At 34.6% G+C, this 18,340-nt stretch overlaps 1 protein-coding gene across 2 annotated transcripts in view; it reads left to right on the plus strand.

Moving 5' to 3' along the window:
• Positions 1-17,128, plus strand: part of MTDH (metadherin) — a 35,235-nt gene extending 18,107 nt beyond the window's left edge. The window contains exons 7-13 of one of the 2 annotated variants that reach the window (XM_041470700.1): positions 282-368; positions 2,160-2,258; positions 4,315-4,439; positions 4,986-5,105; positions 7,552-7,671; positions 11,496-11,652; positions 14,282-17,128. In XM_041470700.1, the coding sequence (XP_041326634.1) occupies positions 282-368; positions 2,160-2,258; positions 4,315-4,439; positions 4,986-5,105; positions 7,552-7,671; positions 11,496-11,652; positions 14,282-14,352 (779 nt within the window). In that variant the 3' untranslated portion in view covers positions 14,353-17,128. The remainder of the gene's footprint in view (positions 1-281; positions 369-2,159; positions 2,259-4,314; positions 4,440-4,985; positions 5,106-7,551; positions 7,672-11,495; positions 11,653-14,281) is intronic. The other variant, XM_041470701.1, reaches the window with a different exon arrangement.
• The last annotated feature ends 1,212 nt before the right edge of the window (positions 17,129-18,340 follow it).

The raw sequence follows: 18,340 nt of genomic DNA on the forward strand, positions 1-18,340 counted from the left end.
GGGCTCAAAAAACAATTGACTTCTCTTTTGTGAGAAGCTTATATTTGGAAAAGGCTGTAAAGGGAAGATGGTCTTGGAAAGCTTGAAAATTGTTTCAAGCTGTATGTTGATAAAGTCACATCTCTGTCAGCACTAATTAATATTCTCAGTTAGGTGAAGTGCCATCATGGCTGGACTAGCCAGTGTTTTTCTGATCCAATTCGTAATTAAATAACTAAATTTTCAACATTGCCAGCAGTATGTGATGCTCTTTTTATTTTTTTTCCTCCCCTTTCCCACAGCTGCTTGGAATGTGGATGCAAGGATTAATACCTCTGAACAGAATTCTACTTCTTTCTCCTCATTTGGATTAACTCCTGGAGTTTCTGGTATGTGTGCCTTTCAAAAGATTTTTCCACTCTCTTCTACTCCACCAGTGGAATAGAGTTTGCCAAGTGATACTAATATGCATTTTCTCATATTTCTTTGAAAATAGTACTGCAAAGAAGCAGAAGACACTTAAAAAGCTATTTTCTTATGCTGAAATTATGCAGTAAAGTAACTGTATTAAATTGATAATCAAAAGCTAGATCAATCACAATATTAGTAAGAAGGTTGGAACTACAGGGGGTTGGAATGAGGTGATCTTTGTATGTTCTAACCCAAATAATTCTATGATTCTGTGATTTTTTTATTTAGCCGCCTTGTTTGTGTGTTAACTCTAAATAATGGGCATAAGTGTTTTCGCAGCATTGCAATATCTCAAGTTAGAGATCTGAAGATTTCTTTCTAGGAAAGCCCATTTGCCCCAGTCTGTGGCGTGGTTTGTTATTTGATGATTGAGTTTTTCCCCATGAAGGAACTAAATCACTACTTTGAAAATACTTTCCTTAGGCAGGATTTGAAGTCTTGAGTCTTTCCTCTGTATGACAAATAGAAATACTGAAGCTCTGGGGTTTTCTTTTGTGAAGGGTTGTGTGCTCAGAGTACAAACCTGTCTTCATGATAAATCTTGTGTGTTAAACAACTAACATAAGTCCTACAATGATTTATTATGCAATAAAGGGATCATATGTCAGGTTTTTTGCTCTTGCTTGCTTTCACCATGAGCTTGGCATGGCAGTTTTCCTTCGGAAGTAGCTGGCCCAGTGCTTATGTACTTAGGCTGCATTTGCTCATATTGCTGTTTACAGGCTTTTAACTGTTGAACTTAGGCTCAGTGTCCAGCATCTTAATTGTACAAAGAATTTTAATTAAAAAAAAAATCCCAAGCAGACACCTGAAACCAAGTTCAGTCTCTAAGCTAAAACTTATGACAGTTTATTAAATAAAGTAGGATGGCACACTGAGCTAAGATTCATCTACAATACCACCATTTCAACTTCAAGAGAAATAATTTTCTTTGGTGCACCTTAGCCAACAATGTTGTAATGCAAAATGACCACAAAAGAAATGAGAACATGTCCATATTTCTGTCATCTGAGGTATCTTTTGCAGAGGTATATGTAAAATAGAGACCCACATTCTATTCAAACTGAATTTCAGAAGTTTCATCGTACAGTAAAATATTAATTTGTTTAATTCTTACAATTAGTTTTTGTTTGTTTTACTTTTTTGTGAAATTGTTTTGTTTGCTGTTTATTTTTCTGAGAACAGTTATGTTAGATGTGTAACACCTTCTGTTATCATGACTGGTATTGGCCTTACTGTTGTTCATCCTGCTGCTTTTATGTTCTTGAAACCTTTTTTTAAATGAGGTGGATTCTTAGTAATGTGTAATTTGTTTGATCTAAATGTAATTAATGAGGTTTCTTTCTAGTGATCTTTTCTTTTAAGCTTTTTCCTGTAAGAGATCTTATTGATAGAGGGGTAACAATTTTATTACCCATAAAATTTCTTTGTGTTTTTCAGTTTGAGGAAACTGCTCTTACTCACTGTTCTTATCTTTTTGAGTTCTTTTCATGACTTTATTTTGTCTTCCTTCTTCAGCTTCCTTGTTTTTCTGAATATACCTTATGCACAAGACCCTACTAGTTCTCCTGTCTTCTGCAGTCCTTAAAATATGGCATTTTTCTTTGAGCCTTTTGTTTTCCTTTCCTACTTTGATTGGACTTCCTTCCCCAAGAAAACTTCAGGAAGCTTGTTAACTTACAAGTACAATTTTATTTATTCCCTTTCAGGTTCCAACAGTGAATCAGTTTCTCAGGCTGGTACTTCTGATTTTCAGTGGGATTTAAGTCATGCTCAACCCCCTGTTGATGATGAATGGTCTGGGTTAAGTATGTTCCTCTAAAATGTTCATTAACAAAATGTTCATTAACAAAATGTTAATTACTGTGAAGTGTAGTTATTTATATTAGCTACTTGCATTATACAGTGGTGGGTATCTGAGGAAAAACCTGAAATACTTGAATTCTGTAAGCTAATAGTTTGAAGGAATTAAAAATAAGTATTTTAATAAATTCTGATAGGAAATGGTTAGTTTTTAGGAAAAATACTTGGATATTCAAACTCGGAAGTGAGAGAGCTCATGCATTTTAAGGTAGAAAAATCTTTGTAATGAAACAGTCTTGCTGCAAGTGATAAGAAAAATCTATTGCAAGTCTGCAAAATATATATTTAGGAGATAGAATTTGAGCCAGTTCATTTTTACATGGTTGTACCTTACTGGAAAGTTAAGGCAACATCAGACTCTTGTATTTAATCTAACTTGCTTTCTCATTTAGTAAACATTAGGAAGTTCTTACATATATAGGAAGCATATGCAGGGTAGAAATAACTGACATTACTTGGGAATTGTACTTAAGTTGGTGTTTACTCCCCACTTTGTCCTCCCTGTTAATAAAAAAGTGTAGTGCATCTCATTAGGTGTTGACCTGAAGAATTGTTCCAGAAGTTGACAGAAGCAGCCTTGCATGTTGTCTTCTAAGAACAACTTATTGCAGTTAAATAACTGGTAAAGTGGAATAGATGGATGAAGTCCTTGACCACCATGTTGGCATGATTGCTCTGTTAGCAGATAATTTTGAAACTTACCTTTTGTGTTTTATCTAGTTTAAGGATAAGGAAAGCACATTTCAGTTAATCATTTGAAAGTAATCAGTTTTATGTTTTATCAAAAGCATAACTTTTGATTCACATATCTGAGCATAGAATGTTTATGGCTCAAGCTTCTGTTAATAGAATTTTGTCACAGTTGTCAACTAAGTGTACACTAACAGAAGTGGGCAAATGCAAGTTTAGCCCTAAGCGATACACAGATACAGCCTGCTGCTTTATTGGGATAAGAAAACTAACTGTATGTAGTTTTTATTGTTACTAAGAATGGATTTTTTTTCTTAAGCAACTACTGAGAGGGCAGTAGGTAAACTAAAAAGTGTTGAGTAGTATTTTTCAAATCAGTAAATTTTAGCATCTGAAGTAGGTGTCATTAAGATAATATTTTTATTAGGAAAATTTCTAACTATTCTAAATGTTCTAACTAATCTTAATATCTCTTAATTGTATTTTTGGCTTCATAATGCTTGTGAATAAATTTAATTGGGTTTATTACTGCTTTTTATTTTGACTTTAAATTGTTTAAATTGAATGCTACCATAGTTGGCAGACCAAATTTGCTTGTTCTTCAATTTGGTATAGACTAGGGGGGGAGAAATATTTGTGGTGTTAATGTGAATGTGAAACAAAAATGCAATCTTTTACAAAGTGTTCTGTTTTAAAATCCACTTGCTGCAACTTTCTGCTAAACAGACAGTCTAAGGCTTAGTTCTTCCCTTCTGATATTTTTAGTTTTTTATGCAGCTCACTCTTTAAAACTATCATTCCATCAAAATAACAAAATAGAGTATGGACTTAAGGGTCTTTGGAAAAAAAAGATTATTAAAAGTGGCAAAGTTATAAGATGACTTGAATCAGTAACATTTACAGTTTCAGATATATCACTTGTAAAGGAATCTTACTAACGCAAGATTGATCAGTGTTACAGTTCATCCTAATTTTTTCACCAGATAGAAAGAAAATAGAGAACAGCTTAAGACAGATAACTCTTAAGTTTGTTCCTCTTCACATAGTTTAGAAAAAGTCTCAAAGCTACTGCATCTAGCTAGCTGCTGCTGTGATTAGGCTCTGTAAAATCACTGTCATGCTCATTACTTTAAAAAGTCCTCCACTTATCAATAAAGTCTTTACCATTTTTTCAGAAAGATGGGAAATTACCGTTTATATCTTGATATCAAGAAGTGGATGTATGTGTAGGGGTTTTTTTATTTTTAAACTGGAAGTGAGCATGTGTAGAGTAAGGCAATATTCCTGAAAAAAATCTTTTAATCTTTGTAGATGGACTTTCTTCAGCTGATCCAAGCTCTGATTGGAATGCACCAGCAGAAGAGTGGGGAAACTGGGTAGATGAAGAAAAAGTTACTTCTGTTCCTCAGCGTGAAGAGAGATCTGATACTCAGAAGGTAAAAGGTGGTGTTTTCTCCTTAGCTCCAGGACTTTGGCCTTACCACTGCCATTTCTCAAAGTAACTAAAAGGGTATGCTAAAGTAATCTCTCATCACAGTTACACTGATAAGAGTAGCATGACTGTGTTTGCTCTGTACACAGAGAAGGAAAACACTGAATGTTATTGAGAAGAGAAAAATCAGTTAGCTCCATCTTAAACCTTTCTGTCTTGCCATAATTATAAGGACTACGTTATCAGTATAGACTTGGAGGGTTTAGATCTGTTTTTATAAATACTTCTTGACAATATTCAGTATGAAAAACAGCATTTCTGTGCCACTAGTGCCTGGTGGTCTGCTGCCTTTTCCATTCCCAACTCCTCTACCTGTATTACCAGATAGCATGTAAAGAATGTGGTCTTTCTAGAATGAACTAAGTAGAGAAGACTGTGTTCATTTCCACTTATATATGCAATTCCTTATAGCTATTGATTTATGTTTGGTCTATACAGGGTATGTTTCATTGTCATTTAAATGCTAAATACCTTCTGTTCCCATATGAAGATTTCAGATAACGAAAGAGAAAAAGCAGAGCCAATTCTTCAGAGTTCTACAAGTGGCAAATCCAAGAAAAAGAAGAAGAAAAAGAAGAAGCAGGGTGAAGAAGCTAACTCTCCTGCACAGGTAAAATCTTAATGGTTTAAAAGGCAATTGCAAGGAATTCACGAAATTGCCTTATCTTTGGCTATCAGCATCTTGAACAAAAATTATTTTTGGGAAATTAATTTCTTTATGGGATTGGATTGTCTACAGCTGTTTCTCAGGAGTTAAAGTAATTCTTATTTTACTAATATTTCCTTAATTTGTTGTATTCACAAGTTGAATGTGGGATAATTTGTAATTTTGCTGGATTTATGAAAAACAAAGTACATGGAAAGTATTTCCTGTCAAATCCTGAATTACTTATTTTCTGTCAAATCTGGATTCTGTACTGTAGGGATGCTTCCAGGTAGAAGTATCCTCTGCATGGGAAGCCTTTTCCTCATGTCCTTTGAAAGACAGCTGCTTTGGTGAATGTAGGTAGTTAGGAGAATGAAAGAAATTGAAGTTTTCTCTTAAGCTGTCTTCAAGTCCAGTTGTGTGAGAATATAATGGCTTTCTGAAGTACTGTTTTAATTTAATTTCTGTGAAAAGGTAAGTGCTAATGCTTCAAGCTCAGTTGGTGGAGCTAGTCTATGAGTCAAATTTCAATGAGGGAAAGAATATTTTCAAACTGAGAATGGCTGGAGTTTTCTGTGTTACTTAAATAGCTTTTGAAGAATTGCATTGAAACAGATTTATAAAAATAGGAAAAGCAGATTGCACTTCACATGGCAATTGAATCATGTTTGAATAGATGAAGCAAGTACTTTGCTAAAGGGAGAAAGCTTTTAATAGCTAATGATCAGAATGCATCCCGCTTGTGTTTTATTGTGACAGCCATTCATAGTTTACATTCTTTGCAGTTACAGAATGACCAATGTTCAGTGGAATCTGACTAGATTAGACTGAATTAGAGAGGGAAAGCAAAAACTTCAGTCATACTTGCTTTGGATTAGCTTTTATGGTTATCACGTATTCAGTTTATTAAAAGTTGTAAAACATTAAATTCCTGTTACAGGAAATTTTATTTTCAAGTTGTCTGTGTGGAGGTGGAGCTTGTGTTGATTTCCCTTGTTTCTTTTGAGGCAAATTCAGTCTGGAGCACTAGGGTGCTTTTTTTTAATTGAAATTTATTCTGGACTCTGCTATGACTCTAAGTATAAGTCAAGATTAATAAGTTGTGGTTAACAGATGTCTGTGAGTGTCCTACATTAATCTTAAGGTCAGTGAGGGTATTCTGAATTTTTTCCCATTGTTTGTGAGCTGTCTTTTAAATTATATATGTCAAGTAGAGCCCTACTTTCTACATTAATATAATCAGATTTGTTATTTTACTCATGATTCTCCAACCATTCCAATTTTGTTGCTTTTTCTTTCAGTTCATCAGTCTGTGAAGTCATCAGTTTATAGATAAGAACTTATCTGTATTAAATTTTTATGTAGAATTGGAAGCTTTGCTTGATAGGAGCAGACTGAACTGCTCACAGAAGCTACCCTTGTTATAACAGTTTGGTGATTTAACTTGCCAGTCCTACTTCAAACTCGTTTAAAATTTGTGTATTTATTGTGTCCTCTAAAAAATGGAACATGTTCATTTAAACACCTTCATCTTTCTCATTGATTATACTTAAATGTTCACACTCATTTCTTGACTTCAGTGTTTGTTAAGGCAACAGAAGCCAATTGAAAAGCTTGGAGTAAGCCAATATGTGTTCCTTCCTGTCAGGAATCAGACTTAGGCTGTGACTGCATTTTCATTAGGAAATAAGTGAAGGAACAGTGTTTCCAGTTTAAACTCAGAGACCTCTTCACAACCACAGGATGGATTCTTCTACTGCCACTAACAAGTGTAACTACTCTAATTCCACATTTAAAATTAAACCTTTCCACTTTAGAATATCTGAGGAGTAAAGGTTGAGACTCTTGGATACTTTGGATATATTTCCAACTTCTGTTCTGAGGTTTACTTCACATGCATTATGGTAAACTAAACTGCATTGCAAAAATATTAAAGCATCATAAGGATAGAAAACTATATAGCTTGCATTTAAAACTTGTAACAAAGCACAGAACCAAGAGCAGTCAAGTGTCACTGTGATACTTTTGCAAAATGTGTAGAGTAAATTCATTTAATTTCACACTCTTGTAATTTAACAGGAGTGTGAAGTTCAGTTCATTCTGAGATTGGGGTTTTTGTTAGTATGCATGAAGCATCCTGCTTTATTGGATTCTATGGGTATTTCTTTATTGGATTCTATGGATATGTCTTTATTGGTTTCTCTGGGTATTTCTTTATTATGTTGTTCTATACATTTTGAGTGTTAGCATAGGCTAGTATGAGCCCACTGCTTCAGTTATTCTTTTTCCTAGATTTTCTGAGTTATAGAAGCTGATTATGGCCACAAAAGTCATTCACAGGGGAGAAGAGTCAGAACTTGACTGCAAACACAGACTCTTCTTTTTTCCCCTCCCACTCCCCTTTTTGTAGGATGCTGAAGAACTGGATAGAGAAGCTGGAGAGCAATTTCAGGCGGATACCTCAAAAGTTCAAGCACAGCAGGAAAGAGCATTTTCTTTGAAGACCATAAGTACTAGTGAAACAGCTAAGGTAGGGATGCAAAATTTGATTTATGTTACAATTTGATTTGGAATTGCTCAAGTAATTTGACAGGTTAATTTGTGTAGATAAGGTCACGGTAGGAAATCTGTTTCAGGCTGTGTGTGTATGAATATAAAGGGAATTGAACAGTTGAATTTTAGGTAGAGGTCAGTTATGAGTTTTCAGAAGTATGTCTACTCTGTAAAGCAGTATCTTCCAAATCAGTAGTCACTTTCCTTACTGGCGAGTTACTTTCTTGTTTGAATATTCAAGCAATGTTAAAAACTTGGAAATGTAGAAACCTAAGAACTAATAGGTCTGAGCACAACACTAGTGGCATATGCTGCTGTTATGTTGCAACACAATGAAATGTTAATATCTTAATATATTCTGACTTAAAGGCAGTCTAAAATTGATGTTTGATAGCTGTACTGAGCTTAATGGCTGAATAAGAAAAGGTTTTATTTGAACCAATTCACAGACTATTTGCTTCAGCTCACAGTTGAAACATACTCTAGGCAATAGAAACTCTCTTTCAATCTTTCTCCAAACAGCAGCTTTCTTAGGTACTGCTACCTGACAAAGCATCTCCTTCTAGGAAGGTATAAAATATTTAATATTTCTAGTGGCTTTGATTTTTGTTTTTTATTTCCATAAAGAGTGAACAACACTAGGGACACAGCAGTTTGGTACCGGAGAGTATATATCAGAATACTGAGATTTAATTTTTAATTGTTAAGCATTAGTTTCATGATAATAATGCAATCTTAAGAGTCAATGAAAACATGAGAATGAAATGTTTTACAAGGGACTGCAAGTCACCAAATAAAAAGTACAGAAATACTTTTTTGGTTGAAAATGTCTTGAAAAGCACATTCAGACATACTTAAGGCTTATCAAAGTAGGGCTTTACTACAATTATTTACTACAGCTGATTAGTTTAGATCAGTTCAACCTTTAATCAAGGTTGGCAACAGCTGCCTCTTCTATCCTGACTAGTGTATTATTTGGTTTTGTGGTGGCTTTTTTGAAGCTGTATTTGAAAAGACATCTGCCTGTGTATGCAGGCTCCTGGAAGTGCAAGTTTTTGTTTTATTTTAGAAGCTTTAGTTGAAAATGTGTAGACAGAAAACTTGGGTTGTGACATCAAGGTGGCAGGTTTTTGACTTCTAGAAAAAGGCATAATAGTGCATCCTGGAAGACTATAGATTCTGCTGTTCAGAAATCAAAATTGATTTGAAAAATATCTGCAGTTATTTTTTTTTTCTCACAAGCAAGCTGTCAGCACTGCCAGAATACAAGCCCACTTTCACCAGTTTCAGTAGATTTTGCTCAGTGCTTTACTGTTTATAATCACACCCAACTTCCTAGGTGATATGATGCCATCAGCATCTCATGTAGACCTACACTACACTCTTTTTGAGGGGCTTGGGGGCTTCTGTTACTCTTGAATCTTAAATTCAGTCTGTTCATGTATGTGTCTATGTATAGCTATGTAAGTGGTAAGAACTGTGAAGCAAGACATGTTCTGTATTAAACTTTAGTGTGGGAGCAAAGAACAAACAAAATTATTGCTGATATTCTCTGATATAGAGAATAGTTGATAAAAGACAACTTGTGGATTGTTGTCTCTGACAGTGCAGATGGTCTGTCAGTCTTTATCAAGTCTCCTTGACATCAGATTTGGCTTCACTGTGATTTCACACATGCAAAGATGCCTTCCAATATTGTTTGACTTGGCTGTTGTAAAAAGTTTTAGAAACTGTGACTGACGTGTGGAACTGATGACTTAAGTTTCCAAGGTAGGTAGTTAGTCTTAAGCAAATGCTCCAAAACTCAAGAATGAAATACAGGGAAAAACAAACTGAGTACAAACAAGTTGTTATTCAGTATATCCTCATAAACATCAGAAACAGCTGAATTCTTCTTCTTGCGTTTTGCATCACGGCATCTGGTGATGGCATTTCCCCTTGCTATACATTGGGCTGCATTGAAAGCTTTTGCATTTTACTTACAGGCACAAGTTTTAAATGAAGAGAGATACTTGGAAAAATAAATAACAGTTTGACAAGTCGCTACTTCATTATTGAATCATAGAATTATGCACATAACTATATTATTTAATAGGTTTTATTTGTTGTTTCAGGCCTCCTTTCTGAACTAGCTGAGAATATATCTAGCAAAGAGTAGTATCCATTTTTTCATGTCTTCATCACTACCCACTTTCCTGTATTCAAAAATTTGGACAGAACTATTTGGAAAAATTTCCAGATAGTGCTGTATGTATTTGTATCATTACATTTGCTGTAATACTGCACGCTGTAACACTCAAGCTGCAACAGGTTTCTTAGTCAGCCTGAGGCAGCTGAGCTATTAAAATCTTAATTGAGTTGCTTTACCTGCTGGTCAAATGTGACTGTCCTGACAAAACTGTGATGACAAATCTGAATTGATTACCTTGCACTAGAAGCTTTATGTCCTCCTTTTGTTTTAGAAATCACAGTTTGTTAAGTTCATTTATTTATGTAACTGATGATTGCTAACTATTAGACAACATTAGAATTGGCTAAGCTGGGAATTCCTGTAGGGTGGGAGTTCATTTTATCAGCATGGTTGAAAAAATTTGAGATGACTAATTTTTCAGTAAATTGAGATAAATGCTGCAATTATAGATATTAAAAAAAAAAAAAAACTTATTTCAGTTGATGTGTAAGAGCACAGCAAACTACTCATGAAAGGTTAGAGAGCTGCTATCCTTTAAATTCATGTGTTGGGTTTTTTCAATTAAAGCTGTTGAATTTCTTGCTTAGTATGATATGATTAAAAGAAATTTGTATCTTTTTGCTCTCTTGAATGTTCTGACTGAATTTTTGAGATGCTTACATTATAGTGATGGAAGCAGTAAAAAACTGGTGACTGTGACATATTATCTATACATCTGCATCCAGGGATGTAGACTTCATTATTGGGTTTTCACAGTTCCAGGTCTTGGCTGTTGTGACACAACTACAGCTATGATTTCTTAATAGCATCTTAAAGTTTGGGGTTTATTGCTTGGCAAGATGCTGTGTTCTAATACATTCTGTTTTGAAGCCTTCTGTCATTTGGTGACTTGGTGTGGGATCTTATGTTTATGTTCTGAGTTTCCTATTGGAATGTCAAAATGGTTTTTTTTTCTTGTTTTGCTGTAATTTTAATTACAATAAGTGCTACACACTAGGGTACAGTTACATTTTGTCTCTGTAGTGGGAACCTTCAAAATCAACTAGATAATTGAAAAATACTACAAGTACCTTTTACTTGGCAGTTATTTCTGCAATAAGTTCCAGTGAAATACTTGCTGACTGCTTTTGCCAATATTTGTTATTTTATAAGCATACAGAGTGTTTTGAGCAGTTTATAGGAATGACTGGAGATATGATTTGTTTTGAGTTTATCTATTTGGTCCTATTTAACTTGCCTGCTTACCTTGCAACGAAAGGCATATGTGTCACTGTTTCACATCACTGTTGAATATTCTAGAATCCTTTTAGGGTCTTGATGATTTATAGATTGGTATCCCTTTCTTTGCATGTGCTGTATTTTAAGAATTAGTGTCGTTTATCTTTGCTTGTATGCAATTTGCTTGTATGCAATTAAAAATGTTGGCACTAGATGGCAGTCATAGTACTGCAGCCTCAAAAAATGTTAAGGCTTTAAATATTGGCATAATTTTTCAATGCCATCTTCTCAGCAGCTGCTAAGTATGCTGCTGAAATAACACCATTTAAGAGTGTTTGCTTTTGTATTACTTAAAAAACTTATGGAAACTCTTATTTTTGTTTCTCAAATAGTCTGAGGAGGCTCCTTCGCTCGCTGTTTCTACTGAGCCATCTGTAATTGTATCAGAGAGCAATTCTGACAAGATCGCTTCCCAAGTGCCACAGATGCTGCAAGAGACAGATGTTTCTAGTCCCAATATTAAGCAAAACAGTGTGCCTCCTCCACAGAGTAAGTATCTCTCAGTGCACTTTGTCTGAAGTTAGGATGTACTTTTTCCCCATAGAGTATAGTCAGAATGCTTTGCCCTGGGGTTTGAGTTTAAAGTGCTTTATCAGATCATTGTGTCTTATTTATACATCTTGCCATGTTTTTTACTTCCTTAAAGTTAACAGCACATTGATATTTTTGTTTTCATTGTGATGAAAAATTGGCTTCATATGCTTGGATGGCTGAAAATGTCTGTTGGGCTTAAATGTCCAGTCCTTAACAGACATGTGGATGTACTCATCACCATTGGGACTGGAGCTCCGTGCTGTGACTAAGGAGTTCTGCCAACATTGTTTAAAAGGGCTGCTAGCAAGTCTTCAGTGGAAAACAGATGGTTACTAACATTGCAGTTGACAGAATATTTAGCTACCAGAAATTTGGGAAAAATACAAATAATTCAATTTTCAGCCTACTGAGGTATTTTGATTTCTCAATTTAGCTGATTAGCATTTTTTCCCATATGCTTCCATGTAATCATAGAGGGAAACAGTTGCTTATTTGGGAATAGAAAGGTATTGGGTGGAGGTTTTTTTGTAGTCTAACAGTAGATAGATCTGGCTGAATTGCTGCAGGTATATTGTTTTTTGAAAATATACTATGCCCAGAAACGTCAACTGTACCCTCTGTTGTACTTGAGAAAAGTGTTTGTACTCAAAAGCATTTGAAATACTTACACAGTACAACAGGAATTTTAGAAGGGAAGTGAGGATGTGGAAGGTACTGACTTGTTAAAAAAATACGGATATTGATCTAGTATCGATATCCAACTGTGATGGACAAATCCTCTCTGACAGTTTAAAGTTAGAAAGTGTATGTTTATTGTGACTGCCCATGGATAGCTCCCAAATACACACTGCAATTTACAGGTGATTCAGAGTCCTTTTATCTATACAAGTATTGAATACCCAAAATATAAATACATACTCATAACTGTGGTACATCCCATTCCCCACTTCGTATGGTAATTCGTTCAAAAGCTATTAAACATGTGTAGTTTGTTCCTTGAAATATGTCAGTGGTCCCCTTCCAGGGGAGGGGTCCCAAAATGAGGAACTAAGTGAAGTCTTCCTCATACAGACCTTTCTACTTTTTCAATGCAAATATGACAGATGAACCCTTGGTAGAACTCCCATTCCCTGTCTTCAATTGCTTTCAAAACAGAGGAGGCCCACAATTGTCTTATGTTCCTAAAAGCTATTTATCAGTTTCTATATTCTTCATTATAAACCCAGCTAACCAAACATTGTGTTGACAAGCAATCAGTTATTAGTTAACTACTAACTCTTAACTTCATCAAGGCCTACCCATTTATTTTAATCAACTCCAGTAAAACTTATCTCTAACTTATCTTAGCTCCTCTAAAATCTCTAAATTCCTTAAAATTTGTCTCAGTAGTGCTTGGAAAAAAAAAATGTTTTGATTCAGGTTCTTTAATAAAATTAATAAATACTGACAATCCATAACAAGTTGCTGGCTAAGTGTTGAAGTACTAAATGAGTTTTTAATGACTGCAGAAGAATCATGATGACTTTATAATTATAGTCTCATTTGTAGCCATGATATTATGAAAAATCCTTTGCTGGGATTTTTCCTCTCCTGAGAAGCTGAGGAGCCTCAGGAGAGAAATGTAAGCAACAACTATCTGCTGCTGTGGAATGCAACAGGTGCATCTGTGATTGGTCCATGTGGATTGTTTTCCATTGATGACCAATCACGGCCACCTGTGCCAAGGCTGTGAGCAGTCACAGGATTTTGTTATTCTATTCTGTTCTATTCTTGTTGAGCCTTCTGATCTCTCTGTTCTTTAGTATAGTCTTAATGTAGCATTTTAATATAATATTTAACATAATAAATCAGCCTTCTGAAATGGAGTCAAGCCTCGTGTCTCCACACACGGAGAGTTCGCCTCAACACTCATTCAGCTGCATTAATTGGCATCTTGACTTTGAACACATGAAACAATGGAATATTTCAAGTCAATATATCAACTTAGAACTTTTTGTTCTGGTTCTAAAATATGAAATCTTTTGTGATTGATTCGTGCTTCAGCAATTGAAAGAACATCCCTTAGGTTCAGTATGTACAATACTAAACTTTACCACTTTTGTCAGCCAGCATGTTTTAAGGCAATCTGTTTTATTAAGAACGTAGTGCTTCTGTATTGGATTATGGATTCCATGTAACCACATCTTTACATAGTTCAATACCTTTAAAAACTACTCATATGTGGTGGTTAAGAGCAGTGTAATCTGGTAAAAGTGAGCATTTAATGTCAATTAAATCTGTGTTATTTCTAGGCCAGAAAATAACAATGACTCTACTGTAAATAATACATCTGCAAAATGAATGGCCTTTGATGTTTATCACTCTGAGTATTTGTGGGGTAAAAAAGTAGGATGAAATTGGCAAGCATTGTTTTAGATGCATTTCAAATGAAATTATTTTCATTTGAAGCAGATGATTAAAACTTCTAGTTGTTTGATCTGAATCACTTTGTAATAATACAATGTGTATTATCCAGGATTTTTAAAAGCCAATTCTGTGTAAATGTTCTCAGTCTTAACACTGTAATTATGTTTTGGTTTTTTAGCAAAGTCTGAAGAAAGCTGGGAATCTCCCAAACAAGTTAAAAAGAAGAAAAAAGCAAGAAGGGAAACGTGAACTTACTAAGATGGACATGTGTTGCTGAATATTGTCATGAAGATTATGCTGTTTATGCAATAATTTGTGAACATGTACAGAATTTTATATAAATTTCAAACAATTTTTAAAAACAGAACTGCTGTGAACACAAACATCTTTAAAAAGGAATCAAATGAAAGTAACTTTATGATATAACAAACAGAACATGCTACATTTGAAAGACATTCTGAAGAGTCTGTTTTTCCAACTTTTGGAGAGAGATCTTAATTTAAAAAAACTGGTTTTACAACACAGTGCCCTGTTTACAACAGATTATACTCTCATCTACAGCTGCGGATAAAAGATTAATTTCAAGAAAGGGTTTTCTGTAAAAATAATCGTCTGTACAATAATGGGTGTTTCTTGCCTCTCTTATGAGTGATGCATTAGAAGCACAGAATGTCAACCATTTGAATTTGTTTCATGCCTAAATCAAAGTGCTTTGATTCAATACATAATCTGCCATATCTTTACAGTAAGTTGGTTAGCAAGTCTGCTAGCTATCGCAGGAATCTCAAGTGCAAATCATTAACCATTTGTACAGTCAGACCTTCATGGTTTATTATATGAAGTTAACACAATAAAACTGCTTTGGGTTAAAAGTTTGAGAATGTGATTTGAAACTTGAGTATGGTTCATGAAGTTATTTTTTATAATGTCTATTACCTTACTTGAATTATTGAAGATAACAGTATATTTTTAAGAATGCAGTAATGTGCATAAAATTGGTTATCTTTTTCATTCCCTACAGTTTTTGGTTGATTCAGGATCTCATCTAAAAACTATTCTTTCAGCTTCTAAACTCATGAAATGAACTGAAAGCAAATTTTTCCTTCTCCTAATACCTGCTGACTTAGCATACCCAATTCTGTTGTCTATATTACTAAAACTCTGAAGAAATCAAAGTGAATTTTTTGCTCACAAATTATTTGGATTTCAAAGATCTGTTGGAGAACTGGAGTAGCTTCAGACAGCTTTAATTGACATTGTCAAAAACAGTTATCAGGAACACATTTTTTTACTGCCTTAACCTGTAGTATGTAGAATGTGTCTAGACTTCTGGACAGGAGTTAGTGTTTTTATATTAAAAAAAATTAAAATTATGCAAGTGAAACAGTTATAAAATAAAGACCATTTCCCGCTTGAAACTGTTAATTAAAATGGCATTGAAGATGTGTTGTCATTTTCAGGCACTGTAATGAGGTGGTATTAAAGTGGAAATGTGTTTGTGTCTGTAAGGTACGTGCTCAGCCATGTACACTGTAAATAGCCTTTACAAAAGTTGGTTTGGTAAGGATGGTATTTAACATCACCTGGTAAGTTCAGTTAAAGAGTCAGGATTCTTTTCAAATGATTGACTTCTGGTTTTGTGGCACAAACAGAATTGTTAACAGCTGTAACACACGGTACTGATCAACGATCTTGTGCTCTTACTGTACTCAACTGCAGCCTGACAGTATTGCAAGGCAAGAGCAGATAATGCAGCAAGCTGGGTTTAATTGTACTGAAAATGCACCTGCTAATGGAGAGCTTTCCTAATAAATGGATACTAACTTGCACAGGTATTAACTCCTGTATGTCAGGAATGTGACACTCTAAATTGATCTAAATTGTTGTTAAAATAAATTGAGCATATTGATGGTATTGATTTATTTACTGGGAGGGAGTAATGTTTAAGAATGGTATTTGTCATGATTCATGTGAAATAAATTTAGAACTGAAGTACAGCTTTTCAAGGAGTATCTTAAAGTAAACATGAAAAATAGGATATTATGAAATCATGCAGAGTCCTTTGCATGTAAATAATATTATAATTTTACTTGACTTCATAGTAAAGGTTAAAAAATACCCTTTGAATTCAGGTTTTTAATGTATGTCTGAAATCTGTTTCCAATCTGTATGTTATGCTACGAGCCTCTTTTATAGAAAATACAAAGATTTTATGTAATGGAAGAAACTGCCCCCAAGGACTTTCACTGCATAAATTCTTTTTTTTTTTCTCTTGAAAATAAAATCGGTGATATTTCTGGGTTAGTCAAATAGCTTGTCATTCTGGAAAAAGAAACAAACTAGCTAACACATAGGAACCCTGCTAACTGCTACTGCTAAGCAGGGTCATATAAGTACATAGCCTTCCTTTCAAAACGTTACCTATTTAGCAGCACCTCTTACTGTTTTCTTAATATGCAGTTTCAATGTCTTAGAAAGCAAAACTTGCTTTATTTGACATTCATTGAAGAGGTAGTAACTCTATATCATATTGTCTATAAATAGAAACTTGGTTATCTATGTGCTGTCATGTTTCTATGATTCAAGCAGTGGTTAGTCTTAATGATACACTGAATCCAGACTTTGGTACTTGGATAGAGCAAAAAATCACCATTTTAAAGAATCTTTTTTTTCTTTGGGTTTTTTTTCTTCTGTTGTTGTTGAATGCATGGAATGGTTTCATGAATCCAATATGTTGTTTTTTTCTAAATACTCTGGAATTATTTGTATGTGTAATTTAAACTTGTGATGATGTGTAATTGGATAGCCATGGCATATTTTTATTTCCTTTGTGGGGAGGGGAAGCTGTACAGAATTCATATGTGCTTGTTACAAAGGTAACTGTGCATTGGTTTGGAGGGGGGTGAAAATTGTATTTCTGATGCCCTTTTAGAAGTCTAAAGAAAAAAGTGCAAGTGAAGAGCACTACTTTAATATTTACTAAGAAAGAATGTACATATTAAAAGCATTTCAAAATTTATAGAAATATTGCTAGTACTGTTGTGTTGTAACTGAATTATAGCTCACTTGAAACTACCCTATTAATAGTTCCTAGCCATGGGATTGTCCTGTGAATAAGGCTTTTGTAAAGTGCAGACGTCCAAGTACATGCTTTAAGCAGACTTCCATCTATTAGTTGTTGTGCCTTTAACTCAACTAGACTGCCAGTCAAGATTTCAGTTGTTAAAAATTGCAGGTCCCTCACAGACACTTACACCTGTGAGCCTACTCCTGGTGACTACTGAGTAAAAATGAGCAGTTCTGGTTTTTCAGACCAGTACTAAAAGATTTCTTCATTGTTCTGCTGTAACTGGAAGGAGACAAAGCCTGAAAATTTTAATTGCTTCTTAAAATACTCTGCTAAAAATATTTTACTGTTAAAATTCTGAGTGAATTACTTCATTTAAGAACAAGGAGCATAGAGCAAATGAATTTGGGGCAGAAGGAGCAGGAAGGGCTGCGTGACTGATAGTTCCTAACTTGAAAATAATGTGGCAATACAATGAGTTTTGCTCACTGCAGGACTAACAGAACTACTGTTAGTTTGGATGGATGCTGGGAGCAAGGTGGGATGATTTCTGTTTCTTCATGGGTGGGGTGGGAATTATTGTTGGTTGTGTTCTGTATCATGTTATTAATGATTCATGGGTTGTTCCTGTTGAAACTTAGTTGCATTACAAAAATTGTCTGATTTCCATAGTGGGTCCTTCAGTTGAGGAAACTATTGAGCTTCTGCTCTTTTCATTTCTGGCTGTTTGTACCAAGCTGAAGGTTTCTGATTCACTGAAAATTGGTTTTTTAACTGAAACTGTGATGTCTTTAATATTGGTGTATTCTGAAAAGCGCATTTGAAATTCTTAACATGAAACTCATGGTTTCAGGAATTCATACAATACTCTAAAAAAACATGCTTAGGAACATCTGCAATTATAAAACACATTTGCTGTCTTACAGCATTAAATGATCCCTTAACTTGGCTTAGTATGTTTAATTCAGTCCATGGCAGAGGGTAAGCCATGGATCACTTGGAACCGGATTGCCACAATGAACTCAAGACTGACTAGGTATGAGGTGGCTCCCTGTTTCCTCATAGATAGCAAGTCCTGTACTAACAGTATTTCCACTTAGCTGTTCAATAGACTCTGACTTCAAGTGATTCCTTGTTTCAAATACCTGGTGAAGTATAAACTGAATATGT

Source organism: Pyrgilauda ruficollis, unplaced genomic scaffold (assembly GCF_017590135.1).
Source record: "Pyrgilauda ruficollis isolate IOZ18807 unplaced genomic scaffold, ASM1759013v1 scaffold25, whole genome shotgun sequence".
NCBI classification, from domain to species: Eukaryota; Metazoa; Chordata; class Aves; order Passeriformes; family Passeridae; genus Pyrgilauda; species Pyrgilauda ruficollis.